Genomic DNA, 26,890 nt, shown 5'->3' on the forward strand with positions numbered 1-26,890 from the left:
TGAATCTGGATTGTTGGCTCCATAATAGCATTACGCTAACTGCTATGCTATTGTGATGCCCCAAATTGCAAACTCAAGGGGGGTGTGGGGGAACAGGGATAATCTGAACTAGCTCACAGTTTGGAGCCACTCTACAGAAAACAACATTTTTAAGCTGACCAGTCTGTGTTATTATTGACCAATGTGTACTTATTCCATTCACACAGGAGTCTAGTAGCAGAATGAATCTCTTGTTTGTGGTGAATTGCAGTTTACACTGATAACGTGATTGAGAATATTGATGTCACTGACAAGGGTTGTTTTTATTGCCCTTTCCTAATTGTCTTTGATGATGGACCTCGTTGTGGTCACAATACTTTAATGGAGAGGGGATGTTAGAGAGGCACTTCCAGGATTTAGGTCCTGGGCGATGAAGGACCAAGTCACTGTGGTATGCAACTTCAGAGGTGTTCCCATGCACTTCCTGTCTTGGTTGTTGAGAATAAAGGTCATATGTTTGGAAATAAATATTTAAACTTGTAGATGGCATATCAATGGAGTTGGTTACTTTGTTCTGGATAACTCCTTGATTCCACACTGTCGACTGGCGTCTTGGTGCTCTCAGCTCAGCTGCTGACCAAAATTGTGATTGAAGTCAAGCCAGTTGGTCCTGGCTGAACCCAAACTAGGTACTGATGATCACATTGGCATGTGAATGTCATTGGTGAACTCAGATAACCAAGACCTCCACAGTCCTGTACTTAGCTGTGGGCATTTTCCATCTATCCCTTTGGGTTTCAAAAGGAGTTTTCAAGGTAGAAAGACAATTCACCTACAATGCCCAGTTCATTGACACCCAATGCTTATTCATAATTTCCAAAGTGTCTTAGGACTGTAATAGAATACTCCACACTTGCCTGGATGAGTGCAATTCCAACAGCACTCTAAACCTAACACCACTTGATTGGTACCTGTCATCAACTCTAAACATTTCTTCTATCCACCATCACACAAGCACTGTACTGTGTACCATTTACAAAATGTGTAGAAGTTATTTGCCTAGCTTCTCTGAAAGCACTTTCCAAATTGTAACCTGTGACTACTATCACCAAAACAATTAAGGGCAGCGGGCATAGGGAATCACAACTACTTGACAATACTTCAAAATGTACAGTTGCACAAAAAAAGTTTGCGAGCCCTTTGCAATTGCTTGGTTTTCTGCATTAATAACTCATAAAATGTGGCCTGATCTTCATCTAACTCACAATGATAGACAAGCACAATCTGTTTAAACTAATAACACACAAACAATTTTACTACTTCTTGTCAATACTGAGTTCACAATTTAAACAATCACAGTCCAGGTTCAAAAAAAGTATATGAACCTCTGGGGTAATGCCTTCTATAAAAGCTATATGGAGTCAGGAGATCCAGTCAATGAGATGAGATTGGAGGTGTGGGTTGTAGAGGTCCCCACAAAGTCAGGTTACTGACAGGGACTGTTTTTCTCAAGAAAGATCTGTTTATGTGCACTATGCCACGATCAAAACAACTATCAGGTGACCTTAGAAGAATTGTAGAGATACATGAAGCTGGAAAAGGCTGCAGGTGAATTTATAAAAGACCTGAGTGTTTATCAGTCCACACCAAGAGAAATTGTCTACTAATAGAGGAAATTCAGTACTGTTGCTACTCTCACTTAGGAGTTAACATCCTGCAAAGATTACACCAAGAGCTCAATGTGCAATGCTGAAGGAGGTGAAAGAGAACCCAAAGGTAACAGCAAAAGACCTGCAGAGATCTCCAGAACTTGCGGAAGTCTCTGTTCATGTGTTCACTGTAAGAAAAATACTGAACAATGGTGTTCATGGATGGACTCCACGGAGGAAAGCTCTGCTGTCCAAAAATATACATTGCTGCCTGTCTCAAGTTTGCATAATACCACCTGGATGTTTCACATTACTTCTGGGGCAATGTTCTGTGGATAGATGAGACAAAAGTTGAACTTTTTGGCAGAAATGCACACTGCTATGTTTAGAGGAAAAAGGGCACTGCACACCATCATCAAAACCTCATCCCAACTGTGAAACATGGTGAAAGGAGCATCAAGGTTTGGGGCTGCTTTGCTGCCTCGGAGCCTGGACAGCTTGCAGTTGTTGAGAGAATAATGAATTCAAAATTGTATCAAGACATTTTACATTGGAATGTCAGGGTAGCGGTCTGTCACCTGAAACTTAATAGAAGTTGGATGATGCAACGTGATGGTGACCTGAAATAGAAGAGTAAATCAACAACAGAAAGGTTTAAAAAGAAGATAAATCATGTTTTGGAATGGTCAGGTCAGAGTGCAGACCTTATCATGATTGAGCTGCTGTGACATGACCTGAAGTGGGCTGTTCATGCATGGTATCCCAGAAATATTAATGAACTGAAACAGTTTTGAATGGAGGAATAGTCTAACGTTCCTCCTTGCCATTGTGCAAGTCTGATCAGCAGCTGCATGAAACACTTGAAGGTTATTGCTGCTAAAAAAGGTTCTACCTGTTATTAAATGCATCAGCCTGCACTGTGAATAATTAAACATTGTGTAAAATAAGGACATGAAAAGTACAATTGTTTGTGTGTTATTAGTTTAGGTAGATAGTGTTTTTCCTTTATCGTGACTTGAGTGAAGATCAGACCACATTTTATGAGTAATTAATGTAGAAAACCGGGTAATTGCAAAGGGTTCACAAACTTTTTCTTGCAACTGTACGTCACTGCCTTCACATTAATGGGCTTTAAATCTGAGGATTGTCTTCACCAGAAGGATTACAGCAGTTCAGAAAGGTAGATCACCACCTCTTCTGGCCAATTAGGGGTGGTGATAAATATTCATCTTAACAGCAATGCTGAGGAAAAAATTAAAGTAGATAACCCCAAGGGTGAAAAAAGTAGGAATTGTATAAAATACAGTGGGAAGATGTGGACAAATAGTTTGTAATATGATAGAAAAGAGCACTGTAATTTCTCTTCCAGTGTCTGTTTCTTTTTTGCAGATATGTGTTAATCAGTAAACCACCTCTTTGGACAGACCGGCAGAGAGAACATTTCCTAGATGGTTTTAGAACCTTTTTGACGCTGTTAAAATCAATGCAGGTGTGTAAAACTACAAATCAAATACACTGTTATGAGTGTTAGCGGTTTTAAGAAGTTAATTTCAATATTTTTCTTAGATATCATGATCAAAAGTTCCTTCCACCCTACAGCCCTTGGAAATGTGTATAATATAATTTTGGCTTCTATTGCTTTCCTAATTTTAATTAATGTAAACAGGTTAATTTTACTTCAGGCTATCAGTAAACAAGTACCAAAGGAGATAACAGGGTAAGCTGTGTTCTGCCATTAGAGAACAAGAATGTCTCTGGATTTCCATCGTCAACAGAAAATAACTGCAATTACTCCATTCGTAGGGGTTTAAATGCATTTAAAAAATGTGATGATGAAAGGGAATTGGCTTTTTGGTTGGTTCATTGGGACCTTTATGAGAGGGGTGTATTGCACCTAAATCAGAATGAGATCAGCTTCCTGTGGGAAGATTCAATTTGCGCTGGCAGGCAATCAGAATAGATGTACTGTCACCCTGACTTATATTATTTTAATATGATAAGTCTTAAATAATGAGGTATAAGAACTGGAAGTTCTAATTATCAAAGATTTGTTGCCATCACTGAGACATGGTTGAAATATGGGCAGGACTGTCAGTTAGGTATTCTGAAGTACAGACTTTTCATGTGATGTTGTGGGGGCTGTGTGGTGTTTGTAAGAAAGTGGTAGCAATGCACTATTAGGAACTGCATTTATTCAGTGCTGAGGGAGAATATCCAAGAAGGCTCCTCAAGTAGCAACATATGGGTCAAGATTAGGATTAAAAAGGATCTCCTCACTTTGCTGGGTCTTTATTACTGATCTGCCAACAATCAACAGAAGAAAGTGGTAACAAATGTAGGGTTATAGCTTTAGGGAATTTCACTTTCTCAATTATTAACCTTAATATAAGGCTTACATAAAAAGTTAAGACTTAACATAAATGGCTTAGGGAATTTTATGAGGGCTTTTTTGACACAGTATATGGATAAACCAACAAGGAGCATATCTTGTTGCAGGGAGTGTTGGGGGAGGTATTTTTGAGATGGTGACTACATAAAATGTATAGCGAGCCTGGATGCCAAGGGATGTCACATGTTGAATAAATAGGAACATGGAAGCAAAGGGCAGAACTACAGACATGGGAGTCCCTTAAGAAAATACAAAGTATAGGCAAATGGTTAATAAAGTTAGGAAAGCAAAGAGTGGTCACCAGTGTACAGATGTAAGGCAAATATGAAGGCATTTTAATAGATTAAGAACAAATAATAACCAGAGCAAGAGTAGGGCCCGTTAAGTTGCTCTATGTGGAGCCAGCAGTATAAATGAGGTGAAAAATTAATATTTTTCATTGATCTTCACAAAGGAAATGGAATTTGTAATTGGATAAGTTGATGAAAGGGAAAGTGAAATTCTGTGGTATCTGCATGAAGAGGAGGTGCTTGATGCCATAATGGGCTTAAAGGGTGCATAAATCTCCAGGGCCAGATAAGATTGTCAATGTATTTGGATAGTCTGGTTTCCCTAGTTTCTAGTTTCCCTTTCTTCCCTGGCTTTCTGTCTCTTCTATCAATTTACCCCTTCTCCAGCCCCATGGCTTAGAAAAATAAAGGGCTATGTGGAAGGGAAATTTTAGGCCGAAGGGCCTGTAATGTGCTGTAGATTTCTATGTTTCTGTACCTCTTTTACCAATTGACTTCCCAGTTCTCTACTTCACTCCTAGCCTCACCTAGTTTCACCTATCACTTATAACTTGTATTCCTTCCTCTCCTCCCCCTACCTTCTTACTCTAACTTCTCATCTCTTTTTTCCAGTCCTGATGAAGGATCTCGGCCCGAAATGTCGACTGATAACTTTTACATAGATGCTGCCTGGTCTGCTGAGTTTCGTCAGCATTTTGTGTGTATTACTTTGTTTTCCAGCATCTGCAGATTTTTTCTTGTTTTAGGTTTTTGTTGGATGTCTATGACATCCTCAGGGATTGGTGTAGAGTCCTTGCTGTTCGTTATATTCATGAATGATTTTGATGTGGATGTAGGAGGCTTGATCACTTAGCTCTTAGCTGACACTAAGACTTGTGGAGAAGTTGAGGATAGTTAGAGGCTGCAAGGTGACATTAATCTGTTGGTGAAATGGGCTGAGAAATGGCAGGTGGAGTTTAAACTAGAAAAATCAGCTAATGCAGTTTGGAAGTACTACCAATCCTAAGTTATTTACCATAATGGTAGGTCCTAGAGAATACTGAAGAACAGAGGGATGTTAGTGTGTAAGTCAATCCTTAGAAGTGGTGGGTAATGTAGTTAAAAAGGTATATGGGATACTTGCCTTCATGAAGCAATACATTGAACACAAGGACAGGGAGGTTATGCTCCAACTTTATAAAACATTGTCAGACCTCGGCTAGAGTACTTTGTGCAGTTTTGGTCAGCACACGATAGGAAAAAGATGATCCGTATTGGAGATTCACCAGGACATTTGCTGGAATAGAGTATTGTATTTAGGAGGGGAGATTTTCCCTGGAGCTGAGGAGATGAAGAGGGGGTATAATTGAGGTATAAAAATTAATCATAGTGTAGAGTGCAGGAATGTTTTCACTCTTATCAGAGGTGTATAAAACTGGAAGACATGGATTTGGGGGTTAAGGGGTGAGAGATTAAGAGGGATTAAGACTGGTATGTGCCTGGAATGTATAGCAAGAGGCAGAGGTGGAAGCAGAGTCAGTGACAGCATTTAAGTGTCTAAAATGAGTACTTAAGTTGCGTAGTCACGGGCGAGATGCTGTCAGATGGGATCAATAACAGATGGATGCCCACTGGTCATTGTGGATGTGATAGGCTGAATGACCAGCTTTTCTACTGTATGACTAGTAAGGAAAATTGAGAGTAAGGGATTTCAGGAGAGTAATGTTATTTTGTCAAATATTAAATAAAATTTGATGGAGGTGAAGTACAGTGTTCATAAAAAGCTATAAACTTTGATGTTATTGGAGTCCTGATGAAGGGTCTCAGCTCGAAGCACCGAGTTTACTCAATGCTGCCTAGCTAGCTGAGTTCCTCCAGCATTTTGTATTTGTTGCTGAGGTTACGCACTGTAGGATTTCTTGACTAATCATCAAGCATTTGAAGACTACCTTCTCGCTCCCCAGAGATCAGAGAGCCATTTGCTTCTGGCCAGTATCGGATCATAATAGAACTTTCATTCAACCAGTCAATCAGTCACTTGCACCTGTTAGACATTATTTCTGGGAAGCATACTTGTTTTTGATCAAATGTTTTTAAACCTATTACTACTTTCTTTATTTCCGGTAAAGGTTAATTGCATGATGTTGTCCCTTTGTTTTATGGAATATTCCACTTGGAGCAGCAAGTCAAAAAGCCCTTCCCAGCCACACATTTGATTACAGAGAACATGCCTGACTGTTTAATAGGACAGAACTAATTGTTCTTTTACTTATTGCTCTGATATACTTTACAGTGGGATAAAGTTGTAACTTCAAATGATTATTCACACTTTATGCTCAGTTCTAAGAATAATAAAAGCAACTTTGGTAACTTTTTAATATTTATCTTAATCAATGTGATTCAAGATTGAGAAAGAAGATTGTTGTTTTGTCAGTAACCTTTGCTTTGTTTGTATGCATTAATAAGGTGGTTTCATTTTTGAAGGAATTAATTCATTTTGTTTTGGAACAAAAAGTAAAATGGTTAATTTTATGCAGAACATGGAGCCAGTGAGCCGCCAGATTGGGCAACACCTTGAGATAGAGCCAGAGTGGGAACAAGCATTCAATATCCAAATGCTTCTAAAATGTATTCTGTCCATGATTCAGGAGTGGTGTGCATCTGATGTAAGTACTGTGATTCTGTCTGTGTTCATAAGCTTCCCATTTACTGTGCCACTGTAGTTGAAAGAAAAAACAAATGTAAGCTGTCCTCCTCCATCCAGAACTGGCTAAGTTCTGAGAAAATGTCAGCTACCCATTATAGAATATAATTAGGTTGACTATCTATATTCCACAATAAATATTCAAAGCTCCATCTGCTGCAGTAAAGCTAATTGACAACATGCTTCCTGAGATTAGATTAAACAGAGGCTGATTTTCAGATACCGTGATAATGAGGCACTGATCTAATCAGGGAGGTACAAGGTACATAAACAGATCTAGCCCCAGTATGCAAGGCTGCCTTTAGAATATTATCTCACTGTTTAACTCTTTACAAACTGTACTCGATAGCTGTGCTGTTCTAATGGGTCATGTTAATCGATAGTCAATTTTATATGACTGTGTTCTTCTTTTGCCCCATATATTTGACATACATTGTTGCAGATTTTCTTTTTTACATTTTCGAGAGGATATGCAGTGGTTGGAGAAGTACTTCTGAACTGATATTTTCCATATTAGATTTACCGATCATCTTGAAATTATACCAGTAGAGGGAAATTAGTTGATCACAGGAATATTTCCCACGAATATGGGCATGAATTTTTTTAATGCTGTAAACGCTCTGTAGGTCAGGCAGCATCTCTAGAGAGAGAAACAATTAGCCCTTCGTTTGGTGATCCTTAAACAGAACCAGGAGAAATGAGAAGTGAGATGAGTGTGAAGTTGGAAAGAAAAGGGTGGAGCAGAGAACAAAATTAAAGGTTAGTGTGGAGATCAGATGATGTTTGCAGGTTTTCAGCAGAGCGGCACCACATCCATGCTAAACTTTTTTGCTCAACAGCACTGTTCCCACTTGCCAGTGTTAAGACCATATCCTTTTATGCCTTATTTAAGTATATGCTAAATAATCTAAAACATAGTGATTTTACCACCTCTGGCAATATGCTTCAGTTATCAAAAACACTACCTATTTAAATAAAAATCTCCAGAAATCCCTTTTAAAATTCCTTCCTCTCACTTTACGTGAAATGTAAACCACTTTAGATGAAAGGTCTCAACCCAGAACATCATCTATTGTACCTCCACAGATGCTGCCTGACCACTGAGTCCCTCCAGCTCTTGTTACTTCTATTGTAGTTTTATTTTGGATTCATATGTCCATCGTAAGACTTGTGTGGTTATTACCATGAGAAATCTTTTAAATCCCTTGCACACTCCTCTCCTCTGCTATTATTGTTAAAGGGAGATTAGATTTTAAGGGCCTTGAAAGAATTTGAAGGAAAACAGGTATTTGTTATACTTGACACAATTTCATATTGCTCCAAAGTTGCTTATAGCCTCTTAAAAATTTTAGACAAGTAGGAATTGGAACGTTATTCTTATGAGTGGTATCAGTTATCTCATTAAAATTATTCCAGCCCAGATCTCCCTAATAACCGTGAAGAGATAGTGGAGGCATTAGTAATGATCTTTGAAGAATCACTAGATCCTGGAAGACTGGAAAATTGCAAATGTTACTCCACTCTTCACAAAGGGAGATAGACAGAAGAAAGGAAACCATAGGCCAGTTAGACTGACCTCAGTGGTTGGAAAGATGTTGGAGTCAATTATTAAGGATAAAGTCTCAGGGTATTTGCAGGCACATGATAAAGTAGGTTGTAGTCAGCATGATTTCCGCAAGGGAAAATCTTGCCTGACAAATCTGTTGGAATTCTTTGAAGAAATAACAAGCAAGATAAACAAAGGAGAACTGGTTGGTGTTAGTACTTGGATTTTCAGATGGCCTTTGACAAGGTGTCACACATGAGGCTCCTTAATAAGTTATGAGCTCATGGTATTACAGGAAAGATTCTAGCATGGATTGGCATGGAGTGTCTGATTGGCAGGAGGCAACTCGCAGCCGTGACTAGTGGTTTTCCACAGGAGTCTGTTTTGGGACTGAGGAGGCTGGTCTCTCCTCATTGCACATACCTGGATCCTCCATGGAGAGAGCTAGCAGCACCAAGTTTCTGGGAGTGCACATAACGGATGATCTCACCTGGTACCTCAACATCAGCTCTTTGGTCAAAAAAGCACAGCATTGTCCAATGCCTGAGGAGACTGAAGCGAGTAAGGCTCCCCTCCCACCCTATTTTAAGCAATTTTCACAGGAGCACCATCAAAAGTTCCTGACCAGCTGCATCATTGTCAGGTACTGGAATTGCAAGGCATCTGACCATAAGTCCCTGCAGAGGATTGCAAGAGCTACTGAGAGGATCATCAGAGTCTCCCTTTCACCCATCAGAGATATTTATCAGCAGTACTGTGTACGTAGGGCCCTTGGTATTGTCAATGATCCCTCCCATCTGTCCAATAATCTCTTTGACCCCCTACCATCAGGCAGGAGGGGCTGTAGCATTAGGGCAAGAACTTTAAGAAGGGAAATTGCTTCCTATCCCAAATTGTAAGACTACTGAACCTCCTGCCACCACTCAGGTCTCATCAGGTATACAGTGCCAGTAGCGTTATACAGTTTATTTTTTTAATTTGTATTATTTATGCACTTTACTATTTGTTAATTTATTTGTGGTAATGTTACTTTGTGTTATGTGTGTGAGTTATATGTGCTATGTTGTGCACCTTGGTCTGAAGGAATGTTATTTGGCGATATACAGTCAGCTCTCCTTATCCGCGAGGGATTGGTTCCGGGACCCCTCGCGGATACCAAACTTCGCGGATGCTCAAGTCCCTTATTCAACCTGTCTCAATGCGGTGGATGTTAGGACCCAGCGGAACTCCAGACCTTATTTAACCCGTCTCAGTGTGGTGGACATTAGGACCCAGCGGTAGAGATCTGAATCCGCAGCATTTCTGTTCACGAAAATAATCACGATAGCGATTGAAAATAAAGTGGAAATAATAAAGCATTGGAAAGAAGTGAAACGCTATCGGTCATTGAAAAAGCGTTAGGCTACAGTCGGTCAACGATCGGAACAATTTTAATGGATAAAGTGAGAAAGGCTGTGCCCCAGTGAAAGCTACAATTATTACTAAGCAATGCAGTGGTTTAATTATTGGGTTTTGGGGTTTTGGGTTTTTGATCCTCACATCAACCCGGCACGGTGGAGAGTGCACTCGATAGCGGTCTGTCACTGGATCGAACTCGGGAAGAAGTTCCCGAGCCCGGCGCTGAAACATGCGTTCTTAAGTGTTTTATACGCATAGAAAGGTAAAATATATACTATATACTAAGACAAACATTTGACTAACTGACACTAAATAATACCGGATATACCTGTTCTGACTTACTGAGTAAGAGAACTTCCGATTTTTTTTGATTCCGATCCACGATAACCCAGGCAATCCTCTCGTATACTTTAAGTCATCTCTAGATTACTTATAATACCTAATACAATGTAAATGCTATGTAAAATAGTTGTTATACTGCATTGTTTAGGGATTAATGACAAGAAAAAAAGTCTGTACATGCTCGAACAACAAGTGCTGGAAGAGCACTTCCGGATTTTCGCGTTTCATGGTTGGTTGAATTTGCGCATGCGGAATTCATGGATAAGGAGGGCCGACTGTACATGTGTATGGTTGGATGACAATGAACTGAACTTGATGGGAGTTGGACAACCAGGGTGGGTGGGATCCTTCATGATGTTACTGACCCTTGTCCGGCATATTTCTTGATGGTGGGTGCTAATAATGTGTTGGGCAGTTTTGACTACCAATTGCAGAGCCTTCCTGGCTGCTACAGTGCAGCTTCCGGACCAAACAGTGATGCAGCTTGTCCAAATGCTCAACACTAGAGTGACATGAGTATGGATGTACAAAGTTCGGGTCTCTTCAGCCTCCTCAGAAAGTAGAGGCTTTGTTGAGCTTTCTTGACTATGTCAGATGTGTTCTGGAACCATGAGCGGTTGTGTGTGATGTGCAATCCAACGAGTTTGAAACTGCTTGCATTTTACACTGCTATATCACAGACAGACAGACAGACATACTTTATTGATCCCAAGGGAAATTGGGTTTCATTACAGCCACACCGACCAAGAATAGTGAAGAAATATAGCAATATAAAACCATAACTAATTAAATAATAAGTTAATCATGCCAAGTGGAATAAGTCCAGGACCAGCCTATTGGCACAGGGTGTCTGACACTCCGAGGGAGGAGTTGTAAAGTTTGATGGCCACTGGTAGGAATGACTTCCTATGTCGCTCAGTGTTACATCTCGGTGGAATGAGTCTCTGGCTGAAGGTACTCCTGTGCCTAACAGGTACATTATAGAGTGTAAAATTTAAATGTAAAACAGAGGTAAAAGGGTATATGAATTGGATAGAAAGGGAAAGTAGAGTTGAGATCAAAATTACATGAAATAGAGGAGACTTTAATGAGCTGGAAGGTTACGCCTGCTCCTATTTATATTATTTCTTATGTCTACATGCAGGAACAAGTTCTACTTCAAGCTTACAAGGAGTGCCACCGCGTTTTGTCCCAGTGTTCTAATGAGTGCAGTCAACGCAATGCAAGGAAGCAGTACAACACTCTGACTATGTGTGGTCACTCCATCAGCTTGAAACGCTATTTGGTATCACGAGAGTCTGTCAGTATTCACCTTCCCTTATCCAGGCTCCTTGCAGGTTGGTTTAAGGAAACTGCCTCACAGGCTTGAGTGCAGCAAGATTGAGTACTCTGGATACTGCTGTGATATGGCAACAAGGTGAAGGGGACTATCCAGTTCCCAGTAACATGGACTAAAATCCACTGTGCCTCTTTCAAATGGAGACCATTCACCAGAACCCTGATTAGCTGAGGCAGTCCACTGTGTTGTTCTATACTGATTTTTACATGCAAGTAAATTGATATTAATTATCTAATAATTCCACAGAAGACTATGATGGCACTGATGTTTTGAATTATTTGCAACTTATTGAATGCAGTAACAAGGCAATTAATACAAATATTGTTATTGTCCCAACCCTTGGGTGAAAAAATGCCTATTTATTGAAATTGGTCCTTAATTGCTTTTCTAATTATTTTCAGCCTAAACAACCAATTTATGGTCATATCTCTGATTTGTTGTTCCCAGACCCTTTTTATTAAAAAATGCAATAAAGGGAAGTGTAATTGGATAGTTTAGATGATAGGCTAATACAACTGTCTAGCAAGTGACAAAACAAATCAAAACAAATGCTCTATAGTCGGCCCTCTGTATCCGCGGGGGATTGGTTCCGGGACCCCCCCCCCCCCCCTGCAAATACCAAAATCCGCAGATGCTCAAGTCCCAAGACCCATAAGGGTGTTACGAAAAGCGAAAATAGCGTTCAGCGTTTGTTTTGCAGCGAGCCGTTATAGAGGCAGCACGCACCCCGAGCAGCAAGAATGCTTTATCTCGATTTATTTTGTGTATCCGTTAGCAAGATGTGTCCTAAGGTATCAGAAAAGCCTAAGAGACCTTGTAAGGGTGTTACGAAAAGTGAAAATAGCGTTCAGCGTTTGCTTTGCAGTGAGTTGTTATAGAGGCGCGCACCACGAGTAGCAAGAGTGCTTTATCTGAATTTATTTTGTGTATCCATTAGCAAGATGTGTCCTAAGGTATCAGAAAAGCCTAAGAGATCTTGTAAGGGTGTTATGCTTAGTGTAAAACTGAATGTAATTAAGCATTTTGATCGTGGTGAACGAAATAAAGAACTTGCCTGTGTCCACCATTCATATTATTTACACGCAGAGAGAAAGAATCTTGAAAGCTGCCGATGTTAATTATTGGTTCTGCTAGTAGCATATCATTCCTGCTTTTACTATATGTTAGTATTATTTTAGGTTTTATGTGTTATTTGGTATGATTTGGTAGGTTATTTTTTGGGTTCGGCTTATGAAAGGTTTCATAGGAATGCTCTACTTTTGGATAGCGGGGGATACTTGTACAGTATTTTTGATCTGCGGTTGGTTGAATCTGCGGATGCAGAACCCGCGGATATGGAGGGCCGACTGTACTTTTTTATTAGCATTAGAATTATTTTCTACTAATGGACGGGGGTGCACATTAGATAAGAGATGGGAAGAGGGCCCTTTATAATGAACAAAGTTACAAACAGTCGACACCACCTTGACTTATTGAAATTGTTATTTAGAGCTGATTCCTAGTAATACCTTCCCCACTTGGCATTCCTCTTAATAAATTTTCTGAACAAATTTTAAAGAAGTATCCTCATTGAGATTTTTTTTCTCTATTCTTTGCCTTTTCCCAAAATAGCTATAACATACTACTATATCTTGACTGAGATTAGCCGACTCACAAGAGACAAAACTACACTAGGAATCTTGTATGTGGCTTATATCATCTTTATGACCTGTGCTTGTGATGGAACACTAAACTCTTGATTTGAAAATTTAACCAAGTATTAATTCTGGCACTTTGAGATGCAGATCAGTTTTGGAAAGACTGATTTATTTTTTATTAACGTCTTAGCTATAGTGACTGTGAGTGTCTTTTTATTTGTGTTTTGAGTGTTCTAGGTATAAATAGTAGGTAGATATGTAAATGATTTACATAAACAAAATCTCAAGTGATGTGGAGTACGTGGACTAATTACAATACAGTAATCTAATTAACAATTATTTATGATGCAAGCTAAGGTAATAACTTGTTATGGAAGCAGTCTTACACCAGTGTACATTTTGTTCACTGAAGTTGTCTGTATGATTTGCACTATATCATGGCTGCTTTCCATATTAAATTCTAGGAAATCAATAATATAAGTTTCATCAATGGGGTTATAACCAAGGATGATGCTGGACATGCAGTATCATAAGCCCTTTAAGATATGAGAAAATACACACTAGATTCAAGATTTAACTTTTCCCTGTGTTTTACCCAACTAACTGGTGCTGTTTGGGGAGCGATATTGGCTTTTACAGGATTATAGCTGCTGGTTCTGGTGGGAGTGGTATTGATTAATAAAACTCAGAGTGTGGGCAATACTGGACAGACTGGCATTTATTGTTCATCCCTAAACATCCCCTCAACATTCATTCATTCCCCAAATCAGACATAGTGCGCTGTCTACAAAATGTGCTGAAATTTCTTGCTGAAGCTTCGTTGACAGTACCTCTGAAACCAATAACCTTTACCAATTAAAACAACAAGAGCAGCAGTCAAGTAGGAACAGCACGATAGCGCCATGGTAGCATAGCCATTAGCACGACACTATTATTGCTCAGAACATTCGAGTTCGGAGTTCAATCCTGGTATCTTTTGCAAGGAGTTTTTGCGTCCTCCCTGTGGAATGCATGGGTATCCTCCCACAGTCCAAAGAATACCAGGTAGTTGGTTAATTGGTCTTTCTAAATTGTCTCATGAATTAGGCTGGGGTTAAATTACTGGGGACAAGGCTGGATGGGGCTATTTTGCGCTGCACCTCTAAATAAATAGAAAGCACCACGTGTAAGATTTTAGCCAAGCTGCGAAGATTTCTTCATCACTGCTAGGTCTAAATCCAGAACTTCTACCCAGCAGCACTGCCATCACCGATAGGACTACGGCAGTTCTTGAAGGTGAAACACTACACTCCTCCAATTAGAACATAAGAGTGTTTCCTATTTGTGCAAGAGTAAACCATTCAAAAGAGGTCAGCCTGGATGTTTCCAAGCAAAAAACATTGGTTAATTGGGAGATCCATTTCCTATTGAAGATCAGGTCTGTGGCATTCTAAATGGATGACCCTGATGCATACAAAAGATTGAGTTATGACCCTTGTAAATCTATCAGGAATGCCAAGAGATGATACTAGTTCAAAATCAAATCCTACACCAGCCATAACTTGTAACAAGGCTATAATGAGCTATGAAGCTAAATTAAGCAACATCACTGACAACAATGCATCATTTCCTGTGTCATCACCCTCCCTGACAACCTCCAGTGCAGCTGTACTCATAGTAATAGTGACAGTCATCAGATCATTCTTCCAGAGAGTGAACCAGCAGCCAGTCAGTATCTGACCCTGTTGAAGTCCTAGCCATGCCTTTAGATCCTTTGCAGATCAGCTGATGATGATATTTGCAGACACTTTTAACCTCACTTGCTTCAATCTGAAGTTCCCACCTGCTTTAAGAAGACTACTGTCACCCTGGTACCAATGTAATATGCCATTAATGACTATCACTCTGTAACTCTGATGTTCGCCATTATGAATTGCTTCAAGAGGCGGTCAAAGCACACTCCAGCCTCCCAAGCAACCTTGACCAACTGCAATTTGCCTACCACTGAAACAGGTACATAGTGGACACCACCTTATGAGGTACTGGCCCTAAACTCGTAGAGGATCTGGATAATAAAGTCACCAAAGTCAAACTCTTATCTACTGTTCTGCCTTTAGTACAATAACTCAAAGCAAATTCATCTCCAAACTCCTTGACCTATGATTTGGCACCTCCTTTTGCAACTGGATCCTTGACTTCCTGCCCAACAGTGTTCAATCAGTAAGGTTAGACAGCAATACCTTTGCCATGATTATCCTCAACATTGGTGCCCCACAAGGCTGTATCTTCAGTGCCATTCTTTACTCCCCATACAATCATCACTGTTGTGCTCTGTCCACGAGTTTGTAGGTGACACCACTGTAATGGGCCAAATCTCAAATAAGTGTCTGAGCTCAAGAAGGAGATAGAGCTCAGTGTCATGCAAACAACCTTTCCCTCAATGTCAACAAAGCAAAAAGCTGGTTGTTGACTTTAGGAACAGGGGTGACACTGTTTAGATCAATGGTGCAGAGGTTGAGAACGTCAAGTTCTTAGGAGTAAACATCACCAATAGTCTGTCCTGGGTCCAGTCATGTAGACACGGCGACCAAGAAAGTCTTGGCTTCCTCAGGAGGCTAAAACAATTCAGCATGCCCCTGTTGACCCTCACCAATTTTTATAATATGCAGGCTGGATCATGGCTTGTTTAGGCTCTGCCGGAGACTGCAAGAAATTGCAGGGAGCTGTGGATGCAGCTCAGTACATCATGCAGACCAGCCTCTTTTCCACTGACTTTTGTGTACACTTCTTGCTGCCTTTATAAAGCAGCTAATGTAATCAAAGACCCAGCCCATCCTGGAGATTCTCTCTGCTCTGCTCTCCCCACCTCCCCCCACCCACCCACTATTGGGCAGAAGATAATAAAAGCCTGAAATCATGTACCACTATGCTCAAGGACAGCTTCTCTTCTGCTGTTATAAGTCTATTGAACGGGCCTCTTGTATCGAGATGGGCCATTGATCTCAATGTCTCTCAGAACACTATTTTCCTTGCTACCTATTAATTTCCTTGATATGTAGAAACCCGTTAATTTCAGTTTTAGTTTTAAACCAATCCATGAATGACTCGGCCTTCGCAGTTACCGCAATAGAAAATCGAAAATCCCACCCACTGTAAGAAGTTGTTATTCTTCATCTCAGTCCTAAATGGTTTTCCCCTAGTCTGAGGCATGGCCTCTTAGCTTCGGATTACCCAGCCAGAGAACACTTTTCCCTGCATCCACCCAGTTGACAGTTTTGTATGTTTCAGTCAGATCGTTAGGGATGTGAAATAAATGGTGGCAACCAAAATGGAATTTGTATCTTGGTAGGACATTTAAGAGTAGCCACAGTGGTGGGTCTGGAGTTGCATACAAACCAGACAAAATAAGCATTGATGAAGCCGAATTGTTTTGTATAACTTTACTGATGCTAGATTTTGATACCAGCTGCAAATAGTTCTGTGAATTTTAAATTCCCCACCAGCTATTGTAAGATTCAAACTTCTGTCTCAGGAGCCTAAGTTGAGAAACAGTTTTTAAACCCCTCAACCATCAGGCTCTTGACCATGGAGGATAACTTCAGTCAGCTTCACTTGCCTATCATTAAAACATTCCCACAATCAATGGACTCACTCTAAAGGGCTCTTCATCTCATGTCTTGATAGCTATTACTTATTTATTATTATTATTAATTCTTTCTTTTTGATTGTTGTCTTTTGCACACAGGTTGAATGCCCTGTTAGTGTGCTTTTAATTGATTCTGTTATGGTTATTATTGTTCTATAGATTTGAGTATGCCCACAAGAACTTAGTTCAAAGTCTAATTACTGAAGCACCTTACATCAGGAACATGTTGAGTATTGTTTAATATTTGGGCAAATTAATATCTGCATTGATCTAACAGGGTGCAAAGCTTCTTTGTTCACAACTATTCGTCTGCAGTTTCTTAAACATTGCTTTGTGTTTTAGGTTTGCATGTACACCTAAGCAAGAGTGGGGCAATTAACAAGCTCGAGGAGCTTGTACCACCAGTAAGTAAAGAGCAATAGCCATTATCTATAATTCTCTCTTTTTTTGGAATTTCAGTCATTTTATTCTGGTATTTATGCTAGACACTTGAGAAATTCAAAAATGTTTTGTAACCTTTAGAGCACTGGCAGGGTTTGTCATTTAAATGCACCTCCTCAAACAAAAATACCTTCCCTAGCTGATAATGAGGAAGGATACTATGTAACATGGTAACACCTACCCCAATATATTTACTATCTCTAAGCAATGTTTGAGTTATGAACTTTGATTTATTAAAATGTCAGAATAAATTGTATGAACGTAAACTTGTACAGCATTGATATTGTTCATGTTAGCACTAGTGGGATAGTTGGTAGAATGTATAACCCTAATCCTAATGTTCCTCACCATGAAGGTTGCCCTCCCCTTCAACCCCTTATCCTAATATTCCTAATCCTGGCTTGGAGTCCCTCCCCCCTCCCTTACTCCCAACCCCTAGCCCTCGTGTTCTCAACTCTGCCCCTCAAACCCATTCTATCCCTACCCCTAATACTCCTCCAAATGTCCTTGACACTGGGCCTGACCCGGACTTAAGAACTCCCTCCCTTCTTGGTTGACAAACCCTTGCATGTACAAAGTTGAACAGATACCCACTCATTCTCCCCCACCCCCACCCAGAGAGTACATACACCCTCTGTCTCTCTACCTTTCTGCCTCTCTTTTTGTCCCTTCACCTCTCCACCTATCCTTCCCTAAGCAGGAAACTCTAATAAAGTCAAGTGCAGTTGGACCAGGCTGATGAAAGTGTGGCCGAGATCAAAGTGGCAGAGGCCAATTAGATGGAATCTTCAGTAAAGAAAATAAAAAGTACAAGAGATAATTAAACCCATTGCCCAAAATCTGACACCTTAATTCACTTAGTGGAAGTTATATCTTGAAGCATGTTCTTGGTGATGATGATGATATAATGTACCAATTCTTGCAGTCGGAATTTCATGTAGAAAAACTGATGGATTACCCATTGCGTTGCTTAGTGCTGATGTCTCAAGTCACGGCTGAAATGTGGAGAAGAAATGGATTTTCCTTAGTATATCAGGTATTGTCATGTGTTGGCTTGTTACTTGTGTGACAACAATTACTGAGCATGTCAGATGGTAGATTCTACTTACAAGAAAAGAAATCAAGTAAGGACATTGTAAGGGATGGCATGGTAGTGTAGTGGTTAGCATGCTATACAGTACCAGCGACTAGTGTTCAATTCCCACTGCTATCAGTAAGGAATTTGTACATTCTCCCGGTGACTGCATGGGTTTCCTCCAGATGCTCTAGTTTCCTCCCACAGTCCAAAGATGTACCAGTTGATAAGTTAATTGGTCATTGTAAATTGTGCTGTGATTAGGCTAGGATTAAATTGGGGATGCTGGGCCAAGCACGGCTCAAAAGACCAATCCATGCTTGGCCATGTGTGGATGTATCTTCATTACATATTATTAATTATTCCACTACACTCTGTTTCAAATCTTGAGAGTATTTGTGAGGAATTTTCAGATGGAATCAAATGACTTGACTACCAGGAATAAGTGAGGCAGAGGTCATTTTGAAAGTGTGAAATCATAGAAATCTGAGAATGAAGAGATTGAAGCCGTCTGTGGTATCAAATTACAAAATGCAAATGAGATTCTTTTCAAGTTTAATTTGGCAAGGTAAATTTCAGCAAATAATTGCAGCAAATCTTGTCTAATTAGTTATGCTATTTTATACTTAAATATACTTCAATCCGTGAAATAACTGGTAACAAAAAGGATTCAACTTTTATATCTTTGAGTCTGTCAGAGCTTAGGAATTAATTCAAATTTTCATTTGGGAGATGTCACCAGTAGGAAGTATGGAGTTCCATGAGATTAATTTATGTAAACTGTAAATGAATATAACAAAACTTTAAAGTAAAATAAGGGTTTGCTAAACCTATACTACAGTGCAAAATTAATGTAGTAAATATTATATCTCTCAAAAGAGCTATAGTGATTTTCATCAGTTGGTTAAGTTATGATTATATTAAATTGCGTTAATGGAAGAATCTGTAATTGCTGATGTTCCTTTCCCTTCAAGGTGTATCACTACCATAATGTAAAGTGGAGGGAAGAGATGTTTGACAAAGACATAATTATGTTACAGGTACAGTGGTCACTTGCAAACTATGCATTCCTATTTATTCAATACAGGAATTTACCAGTATGGTGATGAATTATGGTGGATGAATTGCATATATAGTTAGTCAAAAGAACCATATGTTGTGGTAATAGACCCCAGCTGAAGTGCAAGATTGAGTATAAATATACTTGGGTACAAGGTGTTAAAGAAAATCAGGAATTAAAGAAGACAGTAGATGTGACAGGATTGATTCAGGAGCTGGAGGGAGCCAAGGTACTTGAGGGGTTAAGGGCACAATCTATGAGAAAAAGCAATAAAACTGTAGATGCTGAAATATGATTTTTTTTTAAAAAACAGATCATGCTGGAAGTACTCAGTAGATCAGGAACAGTTGTGGGGAGAGAAGTGAAGTTTGAGCTGGTGATCTTTTACCAGACAGGGGAAGTGAGAAATGTGTTTTAATTTGCAAAGGAAAGATATGAATGGAGAATGGAGGCAACATGTATTTAATAGAGTGAAGAGCAAGAAAATCTGACGTAACAAATGCTGTTGATGTCAGATGAATGTTAATGATAACTGATCTGACTGGAGGTGAATGAGAGCAGAGGAAAAGAGTGGAAAGAAATAAGCATGCTGGAATTCTGAGATACAAAACACCACTTTCCCTCGAATCCTAGAATAGAAAAGATTGCTGGAAGTATTCAGCAGGACAGTTTGTATCTGTGTTGAGTGATCTTCCTTGTCAGTATCACATATTGACCATACATTACAAATACAAGAAAATTTCCAGATGCTGGAAATCACACAGAAATCATCTACTGTATCTGGTGCTCCCGATGTGGTTTCCTGTATAGTAGTGATACCCAATATGGATTGGGAGACCACTTCACCATGCGCCTATGATCCATCCACTAGGAAAAGCAGGATTTCCAAATGGCAACCCGTTTTTAATTCTACTTCCCATTCCCATTCTGATACATCAATCCATGGCTTCCTCTACCGTTGCAATGAGGCCACACTCAGACTAAAGGAACAATACCTTATATTCCATCTGGGTAGCCTCCAACCTGATGGCATGAACATTGATTTCTTGAACTTCTGGTAACACCCCTACATCTCCTTCACCATTCTCTATTCCAATTTCTCTCTCTCACATTATCTCCTTACCTGCCCATCACCTCCTTCTGATGCTCCTCCTCCTTTTCTTTCTTCTAAGATCTTCTGTCCTCTCTGTCAGATTCCCCCTTCTCCAGCTTTGTATCTCTTTCACCAATCAACTTCCCAACTCTTATTTCACCCCTCAAGTCAAGTGTGTTGCTTGACTTTACATTAGCTGGCAACTTGTAAAACAAACAGCAAAGACTGTTTGTTTATAATTGAATATGTAGTCCTTGAGGTTGGACAGAAGATCAGATACTAATCATGAGTTTCCATTGGGCTTTGTTGGAACAGTGTAGAAAGCTAGAGATGCTAGTCAGGGTGGGATGAAGAATTAACTTGACAGGTAACTAGAAGCACTGCATCACTCTTGCAGACTGAATAGAGATGGTCTGCATTCGGTTTCTCCAGTTACTTGCATCAGAGATACTGCACTAAATTGAAAGAAGTGCCTATGTAAATTGCTGCTTTGCCAGAAATAATTGTTTGTGTCCTTTTATAGTTGACAAGGCTAAAGTGTAAGTCTAGATGTAGTATCCCTATGTTTGCATAGAAAGGTAATGGTTAGGGTTCAGAAACAATTAAAGTGCTGTTTCACTGCTAGGTCACCAAATTTTCACCACCAGCTGCCAGGAAGGGTATATAGATCAGAAAAATTACCAAGAGGTCTACTAACTATAGAGTAGTGACAAAGTGGAACTTGGACCTACCTGGTATAGATTGGAATACTATGGTTGATTATGCATCTTTCCTCTAAGTTGTGTTCAAAATCTACATTAAAAAACTGCATGTACAGTAGGTTACAAATTGGGATTGAGTTGGATTAATTTAAAAGCATGTTTTCTTCATTGATAGGTATTGCTGAGCTGATCTGCAATTTTGCAAAAGGCTATTCATCACATGGATTTGCTGCTGTGAAATAGATTCAGATATAGCCTGAAGGTGTTCTTTCGAATTTTTGCAATTTCTGTTACTGTCTAAATTAAACCAGGAATTGTTTATCCAGTTTCTTCAGAAATTGTATAGCTGGATGAATACAGACAATATAAATAATGGGTGTTGACTGCCACAAGCCACTTTCACTCTGCTTATTAACTGTGGTATCAATGAAAACTATTTTTATATTACAGATCGCAGCCTCTATTATGGATCCAAATCGGTTCCTAATATTTGTACTCAATAGATATGAGTTATTTGAAGTTTTTTCTAAGCCTGCATTTGCTCGAAATAAGGTAAGGTCTAAGTATCTACAGATTGAATATAGCTTTGAATATGCCAAATAAATTAGCAGGAATAGGCAACTTGGACTCTCAACCCTGCTCCACTGTTTAATAAGATCATGACTAATCTAAATGTGAGCTTATCTCCACATTCCTACTTAACAGAAATGTATCAAACTCTGCCTTAAAAGTGAAAGCCCTACTTCCACTACTCTGACAAAGAAAGTTCTGAAGTTTCATGGCCCTTTGAGAGAATTATTTCACCAGATCTGTTTTAAGTAGTCAATCTTTGATTGGAAATAGTGACCCCTAGTTGTAGATTCTCCCACAAATAAAGCATCTCTTGCACATCACTGTGTCAAGACCTATCATGGTCATGTATATTTCAATCAAGTGAACTCCAATAAACAAAAGCTTAGCCAGTTCAGCCTTGTAAGACAGCCCTGTCGTTCCAGGTGTTGATCCAGTAAACTATCTCTGTACTTCTTCCAACCCATTTCCATATGATATAATGTGGTGCTCACCAATGTCTATATACACAAATATAGTCAACATTTGTATTCAATTCCATTAGCAATTAACATTCTGTTAGCTTTTCTTATCAGTTCCAGTATTTATGTTAGGCGTCGTCTTCAATTCACACATAGCTTGGTCAACTAGATTGCTCTACCTGTCAGCTATCCAGTCTTTCAGCACAAATGCTCTTGTTTTATTTTTCATGCCAACATGGGCAATGTCATGAATTTCTTCAGAGTGCTACTTTTATGCAATTTTTCCCAATTACTTTAACTGTCTGTATCACTTTGCAGTTTCCCTCTACCATCTTCACAATTTACAGGACAGTAACTGATGTTCAACCATTCCAACTAACTACATCATTGTTCAACATGTCCAGTGATTTTTTTTTAACTTGTCCTTGTTCTGTTTTGAAACCCATTTGTAAGCAATATGTTGTGAACACGAGGAACTCAGGTTTATTGCTGAATATACTGCATTCCACTTCTGTAGGCGAAAAAGACATGAACCTGGCTTTCTTAAAGCTCCCTTCTTCCCTTATTTTAATCATTCATGGGATATCAATGTTAACAGCAAACTCAGCATTTATTGCTCATCCATAGTTGTCCAGTCTGTACTGTCAGTGTTCTTCCTCAGTGCTGTTATGTAGGAGTTCCCAGAAATTTGACCCACCAACTATAAAAGTGAAACTAATAAATCACCTGCTGCGTTCCTCCAGCCTCAGAATTAAGATATAGGAGCAGAAGTAAGCCATTCAGCCCTTCGAGTCGACTCCGCCATTCAATCATGGGCTGATCCACTTCATCCAGTCATCCCCACTCCCCTGCCTTCACCCCATACCCTTTGATGCTCTGGCTAATCAAGAACCTATCTATCTCTGCCTTAAATGCACTCAATGACTTGGCCTCCACAGCTGCTTGTGACAACATCCCTGCTCACGTCCCCTTCCAATCAACATTGGCCAGCTTTTCTCTCATGCCTCAGTAATTCCCTTTACTCCATTTACCACCTTCTGACTAAAGTAATTTCTCTGCATCTCTGTTCTAAATGGACGCCCTTCAATCCTGAAGCCATACCTTTTTGTCCTAGAACCCCCTACCATGGGAAATACCTTTGCCATATCTAATCTGTTCGGGCTTTTTAACATTCGGAATGTTTCTATGAGATCCCTCCCTTATTCTCCTGAACTCCAGGGAATACAGCCTAAGAGCTGGCAGACGTTCCTCATACAGTAAGCCTTTCATTCCTGGAATTATTCTTGTGAATCTGCTCTGAACCCTCTCCAATGTCAGTATATCCTTTCTAAAATAAGGAGCCCAAAACTGTACACAATACTAACAATACTCACGATTGCCTTATAGAGCCTCAACATCATATCTCTGCTCTTATATTCTATACTTCTAGAAATGAATGCCAACATTGCATTCATTTTCTTCACAACCGATTCAACCTGAAGGTTAACCTTTAGGGTATCTTGCACAAGGACTCCCAAGTCCCTTTGAATATCTGCATTTTGAATTCTCTCCCTGTCTAAATAATTGTCTGCCTGTTTATTTCTTCCACCAAAGTGCATGACCATACATTTTGCAACATCGTATTTCATTTGCCACTTCTTTGCCATTCCCCTAAACTATCTAAGTCTCTATTTCCTCAACACTACCCGCTCCTCTACCTTTCTTTCTATCATCGGCAAACTTAGCCACAAATCCATTAATAACGTAGACCAAATCATTGACGTACATTTTAAAAAGCAGTGTTCCCATCTCCAACCCATGTGGAATTCCACTGGTAACAGGCAGCGAGCCAGGATAGGATCCCTTTATTCCCACTCTGTTTTCTGCCGACCAGTCAATGCTCCAATTAATCCAGTTTTGTGAAGTGATGACTTCCAGGTCATGGAAGGTTGAGAATTTGAGAATAATAACACCATCAGATGTCAAAAGGAAGTAGAATTCACCATGCAGTTTGAGAAGGAGAAGCTAAAATCAAATGTATCTGTACTAAATGGAGTAAAGGGAATTACTGAGGCATGAGAGAAAAGCTGGCCAATGTTGATTGGAAGGGGACGTGAGCAGGGATGACAACAGCACAGCAATGGCTGGAGTTTCTGAGAGCAATTTGGAGGCGCAGGCAAAATACTTCCAAAAGATGAAGGAGTATTCTAAAGAGGGATGAGGCTAACAAGGGAAGGCTTAAGTTTCCATAAAAGCAAAAGAGAGGGTATAGAATATCTCAAAAATTAGTTGGAAGGTAAAGGATTGGGAAACTTTACAAAACCAACAGAAAACAACTAAAAAGCCAAAAGAGAGGAAAGATGAGGGTAAGCTGGCCAATAATATAAAAGAGGATACAAGAAGTTTTTCAGATATATAAAGAGTAAATGAGAGATGAGTAGGTGTGGACAGCTGGAAAATTACACTGGAGATGTAATAATGGGGGACATAGAAATTGTGAATGAATGCAAGTATTTTGCATCAGTCTTCACTGTGAAAGACACCAGCAGAATGCTGGAAATGTGAGAGTGGCAGGAGTGAGCGTTTTTGCTATTACTAAGAAGAAGGTGCTTCAGAAACTGAAAAATACGAAGGTAGATCAGACACCAAGATCTGATGGAACTACACCCCAGACTTCTGAAAGAGTAAGCTGAAGATTTTTGGGGGAGGCATGATTAATGATCTTTCAAGACTGGATGGTTCTGGAGGACTGGAATATTGCAATTATCACTACTCTTTAAGAAGGGCAGAAAAACGGAAATTATGGGAAAGTTAGCTGATGGGAAAGATGTTGGAGTCTACTATTAAGGATGCAGTTTTGGGGTACTTGTAACAAGCAGGATAGACAAAGGAGAGTCAGTGGAAGTTTATTTGGATTTTCAGAAGGCCTTTGATAAAACATAGAAACATAGAAAACCTACAGCACAATACAGGCCCTTCGGCCCACAAAGCTGTGCTGAGCATGTCCTTACCTTAGAAGTTACCTAGGGTTACCTATAGCCCTCTATTTTTCTGAGTTCCATGTACCTATCCAGGAGTCTCTTAAAAGACCCCATCGTGTCTGCCTCCAACATCATCGCTGGCAGCTCATTCCACGCAATCACCACTCTCTGCGTAAAAAAAAAAACAACTTACCCCTGACATCTCATCTGTACCTACTTTCAAGCACCTCAAAACTGTGCCCTCTCATGCTAGCCATTTCAGCCCTGGGAAAAAGCCTCTGACTATCCACACAATTAATGCTTCTCATCATCTTATACACATGAGGTTGTTTAACAGGGAAGATACAAGCATGAATAGAAGATCCATGAATACTAGAATGGCAGTGATCACAATAGGATTGAGTTCAACTTGAAATTTGATAGGGAGAAAGTAAAGACTGATGTAGCAGTATTTCAGTGGAGTAACAGAAATTACAGTGATACGATAGAGGAGTTGGCTAAAGTAAATTGGAAGGAGATGCTAACAGAGGTGACAACAGAGCAGCATTGGCGTGAGTTTCTGGAAACTATGAGGAAGGTGCAGGACAGATGCATTTCAAAGCAAGGAAACATTCAAATGTCAAAATAGTACAACCATGGCTGACAAGGGAAGTCAAAGCTAATGTAAAAGCAAAAGAGAGGGCATACAACAACGCAAAAATTAGCGGGAAGAAATGAGGCCAGAGAAATAATAATGAGAGACAAGGGAATGGCAGAAAAAGTAAATAAGTATTATGCATCAGTCTTCACTGTGGAAGACACTAGCAGTGTGCCAGATGCTGAGGAGTGTGAAGGAAGAGAAATCAGTGCAGTTTAGTCACTGGCAAGGAAGACAAATGCAAAGTTAGTGTTCATTTTGGGAGAACTGGAATACAAAAACAAGAATGTAATGCTGAGGCTTTATAAGATACTGGTCAGACTGTACTTGGAGTATTGTGAGCAGTTTTGGGCCCCTTGTACAAGAAAAGATGTGCTGGCATTGGAGAAGGTCTAGAGGAGGTTCACAAGAATAATTCTGGGAATGAAAGATTAACATGAGCACTTGATGGCTCTGAGCCTGTGCTTGTTGGAATTTAGAAGAATGGAGAATATTGAATATTGAAATCCCTAGTTAGAGTGGATATGACAAGGATATTTCTTACAGTGGGGGAGTCGCACAGACTCAGAATAGATTGACATCCATTTAGAACCAAGATCAGGGAAAATTTATTTAAGGAGAGGGCAGTGAATCTGTGGAAGTCCTTGCCATAGACATCTTTGAGAGCCAAGTTATTTGGGATATTTAATGCAGAGGTTTGGTATTTAACGCAGTTTCGTGATAAATTGGGATGTCAGAGGTTACAGGGAGAAGGCAAAACGGGGTTGAGAGGGATAATAAATCAGCCATGATGCATAATGACTCAATGGGCCAAATGACCTAATTCTGCTCCTCTGTATGGTTTTAGTTAGATTCTATTGTTGGCGGTTGTTACCTGGTATTAGTATGGCAGTGGATGTCACTTGCTGTTACCATGAGTGTTGTTCTTGCCTTGCACCATGCTACATTTAGAAAGCATGAATGGGGTTGTACATTGCAATCATCAGAGAACATTTCACTCCAGAACTGCTGAGGA

At 39.7% G+C, this 26,890-nt stretch overlaps 1 protein-coding gene across 5 annotated transcripts in view; it reads left to right on the forward strand.

Annotated features, from left to right (window-relative positions):
- The window catches only part of ubr1 (ubiquitin protein ligase E3 component n-recognin 1), a 299,112-nt gene that overhangs the window by 110,291 nt on the left and 161,931 nt on the right, over nt 1-26,890 (forward strand). For all 5 annotated transcript variants that reach the window (XM_073040481.1, XM_073040482.1, XM_073040484.1 and 2 more), the window contains 7 exons: nt 3,018-3,117; nt 6,824-6,952; nt 11,421-11,613; nt 17,220-17,281; nt 18,244-18,354; nt 19,368-19,433; nt 21,698-21,799. In XM_073040481.1, the coding sequence (XP_072896582.1) occupies nt 3,018-3,117; nt 6,824-6,952; nt 11,421-11,613; nt 17,220-17,281; nt 18,244-18,354; nt 19,368-19,433; nt 21,698-21,799 (763 nt within the window). The remainder of the gene's footprint in view (nt 1-3,017; nt 3,118-6,823; nt 6,953-11,420; nt 11,614-17,219; nt 17,282-18,243; nt 18,355-19,367; nt 19,434-21,697; nt 21,800-26,890) is intronic.

The sequence above is a fragment of the Hemitrygon akajei genome, chromosome 3 (assembly GCF_048418815.1).
Source record: "Hemitrygon akajei chromosome 3, sHemAka1.3, whole genome shotgun sequence".
Lineage (NCBI taxonomy): Eukaryota > Metazoa > Chordata > Chondrichthyes > Myliobatiformes > Dasyatidae > Hemitrygon > Hemitrygon akajei.